The sequence below is a fragment of the Scardinius erythrophthalmus genome (genome assembly GCF_964197995.2).
Source record: "Scardinius erythrophthalmus genome assembly, chromosome: 18".
In the NCBI taxonomy this organism is placed as follows: Eukaryota; Metazoa; Chordata; class Actinopteri; order Cypriniformes; family Leuciscidae; genus Scardinius; species Scardinius erythrophthalmus.
In genome coordinates this window covers 17,338,816-17,351,646 of record NC_138238.1, presented here as the reverse complement: position 1 = coordinate 17,351,646, position 12,831 = coordinate 17,338,816, and the positions used below count along the sequence as shown (strand labels likewise).

At 36.7% G+C, this 12,831-nt stretch overlaps 2 protein-coding genes across 2 annotated transcripts in view; both read left to right on the top strand.

Moving 5' to 3' along the window:
* arsg (arylsulfatase G) overlaps positions 1 to 1,145 on the top strand; it is a 21,966-nt gene extending 20,821 nt beyond the window's left edge. Inside the window, exon 13 of the mRNA XM_081392468.1 lies at positions 1,131 to 1,145. The gene's annotated coding sequence lies outside the window, so the exon portion shown is untranslated. The remainder of the gene's footprint in view (positions 1 to 1,130) is intronic.
* Positions 1 to 12,831, top strand: part of LOC308706680 (uncharacterized protein) — a 14,192-nt gene extending 1,361 nt beyond the window's left edge. Inside the window, exons 2-14 of the mRNA XM_081392465.1 lie at positions 1,115 to 1,220; positions 1,312 to 1,355; positions 1,696 to 1,852; positions 1,963 to 2,202; positions 3,723 to 3,842; positions 3,988 to 4,122; positions 4,220 to 4,404; positions 9,593 to 9,751; positions 9,849 to 9,961; positions 10,052 to 10,166; positions 10,280 to 10,378; positions 10,962 to 11,133; positions 12,315 to 12,831. Coding sequence (XP_081248591.1) covers positions 1,314 to 1,355; positions 1,696 to 1,852; positions 1,963 to 2,202; positions 3,723 to 3,842; positions 3,988 to 4,122; positions 4,220 to 4,404; positions 9,593 to 9,751; positions 9,849 to 9,961; positions 10,052 to 10,166; positions 10,280 to 10,378; positions 10,962 to 11,133; positions 12,315 to 12,448 — 1,671 coding nt within the window. The 5' untranslated portion in view covers positions 1,115 to 1,220; positions 1,312 to 1,313 and the 3' untranslated portion in view covers positions 12,449 to 12,831. The remainder of the gene's footprint in view (positions 1 to 1,114; positions 1,221 to 1,311; positions 1,356 to 1,695; positions 1,853 to 1,962; positions 2,203 to 3,722; positions 3,843 to 3,987; positions 4,123 to 4,219; positions 4,405 to 9,592; positions 9,752 to 9,848; positions 9,962 to 10,051; positions 10,167 to 10,279; positions 10,379 to 10,961; positions 11,134 to 12,314) is intronic.

Genomic DNA, 12,831 nt, shown 5'->3' with positions numbered 1-12,831 from the left:
AACTCACTTGGACCGATGTGTAGGCCTACTACAAAATCACAGATAATGTGAGTTAATGTCAAATATAAAGAGTTTTGTTGTTACAACCTACCCCACTATTTGGGGTATCACTAACACTAGCTGATGTAACAATGAGATAATTTGCTGAATTAAGATCCACACTATCTAATTTATGCAAGAACTTTATCAAAGAACTGAGTAATCAGATTTTAAAGTGAATGATTTAAAGTGACAAAAAACATTATATTGTTTTTCCTTTTAGGACTTTAAATTGAGCACAAAAACAACTGCAGTGAGTGAGTACTATAATCCTGTCACATAAGTGTTCAGTCACTATAGCTAAAGTGTGTTGCCATCCACCTATTTTTATGTGACTTTTGAGATAGCAAAAAAAAAAAAAAAAAAAAATCACGCTGGATGGAAACATAAAGATGTGCATAAATTCTAAAAATGTGCACAAAAAAACGTATGTGCTTAATTTAGCCAGGAACACATTTACCACCTAAATCATTCGATGCACAACAAAAAACTCATGTGACTTTGCCTTAACAGAGGATATGACTGATATAACTGGACTCATTGGTAACATCATTTTTAATAAACTTTTACAACTATCCGCACCCCAAGCAGCCATAGCATAGCTAACTGTTTTAGCATGTGGGCTTGAAGTTAGCATGAATGCAAAGCATCAAATTGAACTAGAGAAATGGCTATTTTAGGTTATGTAAGTCAAAAAGTTGTATCTACAATACAATGAATGCTAAGCAAAAAATAATCTTGATAAACATTTTTATTTTATTTCCTGAAAATCAGTTTTCTCTGTAGTGTCTTGCCTTAGCTACAAGAGGCTTACTGTATATGAAGGAAAAGGCCTAATTTCATGCAATATTTTGCTTTTTAAATCCTCATATCTATTTTGACCCAAGGATGCAGAAATGTATAATAGATGTAGTATTATACAACCAATATCTTGTAATAATATGATATTAATGGTGTTTTCAGCACTTCAGAGTCATAAAACAGTCTGATGTCAGTGATGAAGAAATATCCATTCTACATGACGTCTCAGTGGTGCGTTGAGCATAAGAACTTTATCCGCTGTAATCTTCTTTAGCTTCTGTTGCAAGCAGGTGGGGATGTCATATGGAGCTGCTGAGACGGACAGGGACAATGAGACATTTATTTCATTTGATAGCTGCTTTGAGCGTGTATTCTGGCTGGTGAGTTTCTGACAATAACAACATAGTGGATCATTTGTATAAATGATTTAGTACTGCCAAAATGTTGATATTTTTTCTTTTTCTACAAAAGAAATGGAGGACGCAGAGGTCCGACAGCAGAAGCTGGACAATCAGGTGAGTGTCTTTCTTTTTTCTTCTTTTGATTAGACATTTACTTGTATTTTATCAATAACATTTATTTTTCCAGTATTATTTTACCCTTTGACATTATTGTCATGCTTAATGTCACACTTGAATTAGTTCTTACTTCAAATTTAAAGTTAAATAATGTAAACGAATTCAAATAAAATATTTTTTACACTGAACCACATATGAGTTCATACACTGATCGACACAATATATTATGAAATTATTTCTACTTCTTTGTGTTTTGAGGATATGTATATATGGGAATATGGTCTTTGATAAATAACTGGATGTTTAACCGCAGTTTTAATCATGTCAACTCTCATAGCGTTCACTTTTGATAAAGAAACAACAAAGAAGAAGGGCAGATACCCGTATGGTCACAGCGAATCATGACATCCGTCCCAAGACACGTAAACAGAAAGCTGAGGCTGATGATAAAGCTTTATTGATAAGCCAGTCTCAGAGCAACACATCCCTCAATGGTTCGTACACACTTACATGTATATTATTGTTAACATATAATTGTTTATTAGTAATGATTTTCATTTTGTAGAGCTTTATAGAAAATAATACCCTGCCTTTTTCTTATCAGACACACAACCTGTGCAGATTTATGAAAACACAGTGGAAGAAATTTGTTTAGGAGAACTGGACATTTCATCCAGGACAGAAGAGGCATCGGAAGAGGCAGCTCATTCTCTTCAGGTTATCACTAAGAAAATTGATCTAGAGATCAGCCCGCAGAACAGCCCTAAATGCACTTTAGACACAGAGGGCCAAGCAGATGGAAAGAAAACTAAGAAGAAGGCTGTGAAAAAGGGACAAACAAAATGTAAGTGTTTTCACTTTTTTCAATTATCCTTTTTACATCTGCCTCATTGATATGTGTATGGAAGCTTGCTTCCACCACTGAATAACAAATAATGAAGATAATTGAGACTTTTTATATTTATTGCAATTTAGACCCCTCCCCCCCACTACTGTGAGATAAACATGCAATTACAAGTTATAAAAGTCTGAATTGCGAGATATAAACTTGGAATTCCGACTTTTTTTCTCTCGCAATTGTACGTTTATATCTCGCAATTCTGACTTGTGAGGTAAAAACTCGCAATTGCGAGAAAATGTTTCTCAGAATTCCGACTTTATATTCAATTCAATTCACATTTTTTTGTAGAGCTTTCCACAATACATATTGTTTCAAAGCAGCTTTACAGAAAACGCATGTTTTTACATTACATTCTCCTGATCAATTTTGAGCATCCAGATGGTATAATCAAAAATATCTTGTGGAGCGCTTTCGGAGTATGCATTTATTTGTCATTTTAACTGTTTGACTTCCAAGATTTTTTTATTCTGTTGCGCCCTCTATAGGCCATAACCAGCGACTAGTCGACGTCAAGCTTAAAGTGTTATGGCAGAGCATTAAAGGAGAACTCCGGTCAATTTTAACATTGAGCTCATTTTTTTGTACATTTGGAGTGCTGTCAATACAGAGAACAACGACAAAAATCGGTGTTGCCTACACCGAGTTATTCTATTTTTAAAATTTGCACCCTATTGACTTCAATGGGGCAAGTAGTAAGCCTGCTTTTTAGCCTCTTAACATCCTTGATGTGTCATTACAAGTGCACAGAAAATGTGAGTGATTCCTTCCGAGTGAACACGGGTGAATCTGACTGCAGTAGATGTTAGAGATATTAATAAAAATGAAGTTAATTCAGCCAGCGCTCATACCTCTGTTTACATCCTGTTTTCGGTGGAAGGCCATAGTAATCGATTGTCGAGTTCACGCGCGTGATCATAGGCACTAAACCTATGCGCGTGAACTCGACAATCGATTACTATGGCCTTCCACCGAAAACAGGATGTAAACAGAGGTATGAGCGCTGGCTGAATTAATTTCATTTTTATTAATATCTCTAACATCTACTGCAGTCAGATTCACTCGTGTTCACTCGGAAGGAATCACTCACATTTTCTGTGCACTTGTAATGACACTTAAAGGATGTTAAGAGGCTAAAAAGCAGGCTTACTACTTGCCCCATTGAAGTCAATAGGGTGCACATTTTAAAAATAGAATAACTCGGTGTAGGCAACACCGATTTTTGTCGTTGTTCTCTGTATTGACAGCACTCCAAATGTACAAAAAATGAGCTCAATGTTAAAATTGACCGGAGTTCTCCTTTAAAGTCAACTAATCGACTAGTCTGAGTTTATAACTCGCAATTCTGAGAAAAAAGTCAATTGTGAGATAAAAAGTCGTAATTACCTTTTGTCATTTTTATATTCCGTGGTGAAAACAAGCTTCCATAGATGTGTCTTTACATTTTGTTTAATTGCACATTCTAGTACTTGAACCAAAATCAGCTTTAGAAGCCAAGGAAAATGAAGGGAAAGAGAAAAAAACAGTGAAGAAAAAGGATAAGGCAAACGAATCTAAGGAGAAAGTGCAGACGGGGGAACAGTCTAGTAAGTGTACCGGAGATGTGTCTCCATTGTTTAGCATGACACAAGTTAAAGGCCATTTCCTGTAGCACAGGCCAGTGCCTCATCCATAAATAGGAAATAACCTGACATTGTTTTTGATAACATTCCAACTTGTGGTATTTTTCAGCAATTCAGACTGATTCAGTGGTGGAATTCAACATCAATGAAGAGAAAAAACCTGAATCAGAGAGTGAGGATGAAAGAAAAGATTGGACAAAGAGCCCCGTCCCTCCCACACCAAAGAAACAACAGCTGAAGCCAAGTATAAAATGATATTTGTCTTGTCATATTAACATTTTGGTTAGAGATGGTTTCCCTTTGATTAGGCCTGTTTGATGACATTAGTTTTGTCATTGTAGTGAGATGTCATCTCAGTGATAGTGAGGAAGAAAAACAGGACAAAGAAGAGGAGGACAAGAAGAGTGAAGCTAAAAAAACATCGAAAAAGTCTAAAAAAGGAGCAAAAAGTAATAACGATCTTGCTTCGTTAAATTCCAACTATAAGGAGCCCTCCTCTGACAGTGACTCGCTGGACATGGGAAAGGTAAGATTTCGTTGAAATTCATTCATTTATATATATATATATATATATATATATATACAGACACACACACACACTGAACCACATATGAGTTCATACACTGAACGACACAATATATTATGAAATTATTTCTACTTCTTTGTGTTTTGAAAGATATGTATCTATACTAATGGCATTGCTGGGAATATGGTCTATGATAAATAACTGGATGTTTAACAGCAGTTTTAATCATGTCAACTCTCATAGCGTTCACTTTTGATAAAGAAACAACAAAGAAGAAGGGCAGATACCCGTATATACAGTGCTATGCATAAGTTTAGACACCCATGCTAAAGTTGACTAAAAAGAGGAATAAAAAATCATCTTTTGGTAATTGAACTTAATGCCTTAATTTAAAAAATTAGGAAAAATCCAACCTTTAAGGACACCAATTTTCTTTGTGAATGAATAATGTATCGTAAATAAATAAACGTTCTTCCTTGAAATACAGGGTGCATAAGTTTGGACACCCCTATGTTAAATTCCCACAGAGGCAGGCAGATTTTAATTTTTAAAGGCCAGTTACTTCATGGATCCAGGATACTATGCATCCTGATAAAGTTCCCTTTGCCTTTGGAATTAAAATAGCCCCACATCATCACATAGCCTTCACCATACCTAGAGATTGGCATGGGGTACTTTCCATAAGATCATCTCTCAATGCAAATCAAACTAGCTATTAGGCTAACTGAAATAAAACCATGCCGAACTCTAGGTATGGTGAAGGCTATGTGATGATGTGGGGCTATTTTAATTCCAAAGGCCAAGGGAACTTTATCAGGATGCATAGTATCCTGGATCCATGAAGTAACTGGCCTTTAAAAATAAAAATTAGTAGCTTTTCATTTCTTAAACAGCCATGTAGGAAGACAAATCAGGGTCACATTCCAGGATGACAACCAAAAACTAAAATGTATGCACCTCTTGATGGAAATACGTTGTGATGCTCTTTCCATCAAGAGATGCATACATTTTTGGTCAATATCTTGTATTGACAATGCAAGAGTCAAGCACTCTCATCCAGCACATCCTAGAGATTTTCAATGAATTTAAAGGGTTAGTTCACCCAAAAATGAAAATTCTGACAGTAATTACTCACCCTCGTGTTGTTCCAACCCCGTATAGTCTAGGTCCTGGGTAAGATTTGTGTGCGATTCATTTAGCGGAGAATATCTCAACTGTTATAGACTAATATGACCCCATAGAACAACGTGGGATGTGTGCCAAAATCTCTACCCGGGACGAAAGTCCTGAAAATGACCACAACCGGTGACACTATTATCTCACTACAGGTGAATGGGACTTTTTTTCCCCTTAATAGATATCCTCATACATTTCTTCCAGTTTAATCTTCATATTAAGAGAAATATTTTTTGTATTACACTTTGTCTTAAAAATAAAATAAAATATGCAAATTAGGCAATATCTCATTAAATATGCGTAACGTTACATATAAACTTTTGAAGCTACAGATTTTCTGAGGTGATCACGATGTTCACAATGACCATGTAGTGTAAGAATTCTGGTTTGATATTTTTAATTGTGTTTCTGTAGATGTTCTGTAGAAGTGTGGATGTCGTGTGGGGGGAGGGGGCGATGTCCTGTTTTGTGTTGTATTGAATGGAAAATTATAAATTGTATACAAACAAGGGACTTTTTTAAAAGAAAGAAAACAAGCATTTGATTAATATACAGACATTTTATATAAACCTTGCTATTATCATTGGAACGTTAACTTAAAGTGAGAAATACAAAACAACAGGTTTATTCCCTGTGTTGCTAGGTAAAACTTTCACCAGAGAGTCCAGGCATTCAGTGATAGGATTTTTACAACTATTGCCTCCCTTGCATTTGCAGTACTTGCAATAACGGATACCAGCTACCCGACAGGGACACCCATTCTTGTGTGCACACTTGCCACACGAGCAGGGATCTGGCAAACCTTCAGGTTTTGAGATTACAATCTCAGGGACTAATAAACTGCCCTTTCTTACAAAACCATAAGCATCTGCATTTAAGATCGAGGTGGCATCTGTAAATGGTGCTTGGACCCAAAGCTGCTGTTGATAATAGGCTCTTTGTATATGTTTTCTTGCATTATTTGAGGTGCAAGTGGTCCTCTCAAAGTCCATCTTAAAGGCATTACTATCGAACGCAGCAAGGCGCAGGTCGTCAAATGTCTCCATGTCAATTGATGGTTTGAGATATTTGACCAAGAATGTTTCTGCCATTTGTATTGCACTCTCTGTTAGACAGAGACAAAAGTTGCAAACAAAAGTTGCCTTAAGGATGGCATGTCACTTTTCTATTTTTTAACCCCCATAATCCACAGAAAAATTTAAATTATTTAATTAAATAATGAGCTGTGTAAGGACATCAGGGATAAAATTGTAGACCTGCACAAGGCTGGGATGGGCTATAGGACAATAGTCAAGCAGCTTGGTGAGAATCTTCAATCAATTATTAGAAAATGGAAGAAGTTCAAGATGACGGTCAATTTCCCTCGGTCTGGGGCACCATGCAAGATCTCACCTCGTAGGGCATCAATGATCATGAGAGCTGGGACCACAGTCTCAAAGAAAACCATTAGTAACACACTACGCCGTCATGGATCAAAATCCTGCAGCGCACACAAATTCCCCCCGCTCAAGCCAGCGCATGTCCAGGCCCGTCTGAAGTTTGCCAATGACCATCTGGATGATCCAGAGGAGGAATGGGAGAAGGTCATGTGGTCTGATGAGACAGAAATAGAGCTTTTTGGTCTAAACTCTACTCGCCGTGTTTGGAGGAAGAAGAAGGATGAGTACAACCCCAAGAACAACATCCCAACCGTGAAGTATGGAGGTGGAAACATCATTCTTTGGGGATGCTTTTCTGCAAAGGGGACAGGACAACTGCACCGTATTGAGGGGAGGATGGATGGGGCCATGTATTGCGAGATCTTGGCCAACAACCTCCTTCCCTCAGTAAGAGCATTGAAGATGGGTCGTGGCTGGGTCTTCCAGCATGACAACGTCCTGAAACACACAGCCAGGGCAACTAAGGAGTGGCTCCTTAAGAAGCATCTCAAGGTCCTGGAGTGGCCTAGCCAGTCTCCAGACCTGAACCCAATAGAAAATCTTTGGAGGAGCTGAAAGTCCGTATTGCCCAGCGACAGCCCCGAAACCTGAAGGATCTGGAGAAGGTCTGTATGGAGGAGTGGGCCAGAATCCCTGCAGTGTGTGCAAACCTGGTCAAGAACTACAGGAAACGTATGATCTCTGTAATTGCAAACAAAGGTTTCTGTACCAAATATTAAGTTCTGCTTTTCAGATGTATCAAATACTTATGTCATGCAATAAAATGCTAAATAATTACTTAAAAATCATGCAAAGTGATTTTCTGGATTTTTGTTTTAGATTCCGTCACTCACAGTTGAAGAGTACCTATGATAAAAATGACAGACTTCTACATGCTTTGTAAGTAGGAAAACCTGCAAAATCAGCAGTGTATCAAATACTTGTTCTCCCCGCTGTATGTGACACTGGATGGATAAGTTGTTCTCTCACTCTATCCAGATCTTTTGGAATTTTGTAAAATAAGGTTTCAAATATGAGTAATTGGTATGTACCAACTTATCTGTTCTTTGTGAGGAATAACTTCATGACATGAAGACACTGTAACTTCATCAACTTGTCTGAGACTATGTGATCACAAGTTGTGATGTACTTGTGATGGCATTTTCCCATTTTGCAAAAAAACAACAACAACAACAACAACAACAACAACAACAACAACAACAACAACAAAAAAAACACCTGTGACAAAACAAAAGTGACCTCAAGTCACTATGGCTGCCAAGTAAACTTTTGTTGAAAAAAAAAAGTTGGAGGTGATGACAGCAATATTTAGAACAGGTAGGAAATGTAAGCTTTTAAAGTTTAGGTTAATACATAACTGGCAATTCCTGTATGTTGCTAGTTGTATGTAATAGGTTGACAGTTTTTTAGCCATTTGCTTTATATCAAATCAGAACGCTTACACTCTCCTATGAACTTCTAATTATGGTCATTGTGAACATTGTGATCACCTCAGAAAATCTGTAGCTTCAAAATTTTGAATGTAATGTTATGCATATTTAATGAGATATTGCCTAATTTGCATATTTTATTTTATTTTTAAGACAAAGTGTAATACAAAAAATATTTCTCTTAATATGAAGATTAAACTGGTAGAAATGTATGAGGATATCTATTAAGGAAAAAAAAAGTCCCATTCACCTGTAGTGTGATAATAGTGTCACCGGTTGTGGTCATTTTCAGGACTTTCGTCCCGGGTAGAGATTTTGGCACACATCCCACGTTGTTCTATGGGGTCATATTAGTCTATAACAGTTGAGATATTCTCCGCTAAATGAAGTGCATACAAATCTTACCCAGGACCTCTACTAGTAAGACTTTGGTTCATCTTCAGAACACAAATGAAGATAATTTTGATGAAATCTGAGAGTTGGCTCACTCCTTCATAGGCTGCTAGGTAATTGCATCTGCCGGCCCAGAAAAGTTAGTAAAGACATTGTTAAAATAGTCCTAGTAACTACAGTGGCTCAAGCAACGAGAATACTTTTTGTGCGCAAAACGATCATTTGATGGGAAAGTGTGAAACGTAAGCCATTAATTTTGCGGCATTGGTAAGGCACTTTTACGTTTTCTCGTTGGTTTCTCATGATTCGGACATCCAGGACATGCACGCTTTAGAACCATTTTAAACACTACATTGAGACCCATCTGCGTCATCTTCTCAGTTCTCGCGCATGCGTTGTGACGCTCTTGTGAAATCACATCAGAGGCCCACACAGAAGAAAATGAATAGTTTTTCTTCATGCTCCCTCCCAACCATTCTTTCACAATTTGAGCCTGATGAATCTTGACATTGTCATCCTGGAATATGGCCATTATCTGTCTTCCTACATGGTTGTTTAAGAAATGAAAAGCTACACACTCCGTCAGTTAGGTTTAGAAGAATTGTTGCCAAAAATTTAACATGCTAGAAACATAATCACTGCAATAATGATCCAGTCATAGACTTTTAAGCATGTAAATCCAAACAGCGATCTTATTTTTTTTTGGCCGGGCAATGTATTATATATCCTTGTTTTTCCTTTCTTATCTAGTCCTCTCCTATGTCTTTGGAGGATCTGGAACAGTTTTCCATGCATCCTGCTCCAAGAGATGTGACAATTCAGTGCAGGATCACCAGAGACAGGAGGGGAGTGGAAAAAGGGATCTATCCCACCTATTTCCTCCACATGGAAAAGGAGGATGGGAAAAGGGTTAGCAGGAGTGTGATTGTGAATAAAGAAAATGTGTAAAAATGATCTTTTTTCATCTCTTAACACATCGTTATTCTCTTGTCCTATGGATGGGCAGGTATTTCTGATGGCTGGCAGGAAAAGAAAAATGTGTACAACTTCAAATTATTTGATATCAATCGATCCTACAGATTTATCTAGAGATACTGACAGTTACATAGGCAAACTAAGGTGAGTGCCATTACAGTGTGTTAAGTTATCACAAATACTTTTATTGTTTGTAATTCTGCCTATGCAAAGATATATGATTTGTCTCCTCAGGTCAAATGTCCTGGGGACTAAATTCACCGTGTACGATAATGGCGAGAATCCAGAAAGGAAACAATTCATCAAAGAAACGGAAACACTGCGACAAGAGCTAGCAGCAATATATTATGTAAGATGCTAATTGTGTGCTAATTCCCCATTAGATGTCTACAGTAACTTTAAAAAAATCTATATTTTCTTTATTGTGATTGCAAAAAAAGCTTTATCTTTGCCATCACACAGGAGAAAAATGTTCTGGGTTTCAAAGGTCCCAGGAAAATGACAGTAATCATTCCTGGTATGCACGAGAATGATGAAAGAGTCGTTATTCGACCCAAAAATGTGAGTATTTTATTGAGGATTCTAGTTTAGATTTTTTGTTGATCATTTGTAGCAATATTATATTTCTTTTGGAAATACACCACCATTCAAAAGTTTGGGGACGGTAAGATTTTTTTATATTTTTGAAAGAAGACTCAAAAATAGACTTTTTGATTTTATATAATTATATAATTTATACAAATAGACTGTGCTCACCAAGACTATTTATTTGATCAAAAAATACTGTAAAAATAGTAATTTTGTGAAATTTTATTGCTATTTAAAACAACTATTTTCTATTTTAAATATTTTAAGCCATGATAAAAAAAAATCACGATCCTTTGATAAATAGAATTTTCAAAAAGAACAGCATTTATTTGAAATTGAAATTGTTTATATAAGTTTTTTATTTTTATTTTAAATCTGACTCCAAACTATTGAATGGTAGTGTATAATTTATGTCTTGGAGATTTATGTTTCTTACACTTCACTCAGATAAAGAATATAAAATACATTAGGTGTTTGATTCACCGATTAAAACAACAGTCAATCGTGTATATTAATAAGGAATTCTGAACACATGAATCTCTTTTGCGTGTCCCAGGAGCTGGAGTCTCTGCTCACCCGATACGAGAATGGTAACAAAGAGAATCTTGTCACCCTTGTAAATAAATCACCCAGCTGGAATGAGCAAACTCAGTCGTATGTGCTCAATTTCCATGGCCGAGTTACACAGGCATCTGTGAAAAACTTTCAGATTGTCCATCCAGATAATGGTGAGTGAGACTGAGAGGTTATCCTTCTTTTTCTCATTTTGTATCTTGTATCTCGACATCAGTGGTTCCATGAGGAACTTCTAACATCCATGGAACCTTTCCAAAAGGTTATATATAGTGGAAAAAGGTTCTTCAGGTCATTAAAAGGGTTCGTTTAAGAACTGTTCACTTAAATGTTCTTTGGGGATCCAAAAATGGTTCCTCTATGACACTGCTTTGAAAAAACACTTTTGGAACCTTTATTTTTAAAGGGATAGTTCACTTTGAAATTAAATTTTAGTATGTTTTAGCTTACCTCAAGGGCATCCAAGATGTAGGTGTCTTTTTTCCCGCAGTAGTTTCAATTTTGATATTTTTAGGTCAAACCGTTCTTGTCTGTCAGTCATATAATGCAGGTCTATGGTCACTGTCTCAAAGAGCATGCACAGAGTCCAAATTAAAACAATTCCCCATCGTCCAAATGAAACAATTCCCCATCGTAAGTACACATTGATGGCCTAAGACACGAAACGAGCGGTTTGTGTGAGAAAACGAACAGTATTTATATAGTTTTTACCTCTTGTAACACAGCCACGTCCAAGTGATCTGAGGGCGCGCTCGCATTCTGGTGTGTGACGTGTGCGCAGACTGGTGCATAGATATATACACTAGATGTCGCCTTGGCTACGGCAGTTCATTGGAACGAATGTCTTTAATGCGACATCTAGTGTATATATCTATGCACCAGTCTGCGCACACGTCACACACCAGAATGCGAGCGCGCCCTCAGATCACTTGGACGTGGCTGTGTATAAGAGCTAAAAACTATATAAATACTGTTCGTTTTCTCACACAAACCGCTCATTTCGTGTCTTAGGCCATCAATGTGTACTTACGATGGGGAATTGTTTAATTTGGACGATGGGGAATTGTTTTAATTTGGACTCTGTGCATGCTCTTTGAGACAGTGACCATAGACCTGCATTATATGACTGTCAGACAAGAACGGTTTGACCTAAAAATATCAAAATTGAAACTACTGCGGAAAAAAAGACAACTACATCTTGGATGCCCTTGAGGTAAGCTAAAACATACCAACATTTAATTTCAAAGTGAACTATCCCTTTAAGACTGTATCAAATAATATATGATGATATTACAATTCTCAATACCAATCCTTGTTAATGAATATCTCTCTCCAGAGGACTACATCGTGATGCAGTTTGGCCGGGTCGCAGAAGATGTGTTTTCCATGGACTACAGCTTCCCCATGTGTGCTCTACAGGCATTTGCCATCACTCTGTCCTCCTTTGATGGCAAACTGGCCTGTGAATGAGCTTCATTCATCTGTATTTTCTGTTCTTTTAAAAAGGGAAGCTTTGCAGTTCTTTAGGATATTAAATGTCTTTGCAGTCAGAAATGAAAGAACTAGATATTTTCTATTATCTGCAAATTAAGACGTACAGTAGAAAATGTATCTGTTTTACTAATTATTCATGAATCTACATTTAATAAGTTGAAAGGTATGCAGTTTGTTCGTATTTGTTCCGTCTTTAAATGCTAAATTTAATAGTCTGTTTTCCAAGACTGCTTAAGCAAATCATTTTATTTGATATTTTCTTTTTATTTCCTTCCTTTATTGTTTTTCCTTTTCGTTTGTTTCTTTGTTTACATGAAAAAGCTTGGCATTCCTTGGTAAATAAAGTCTGGACTAATCAT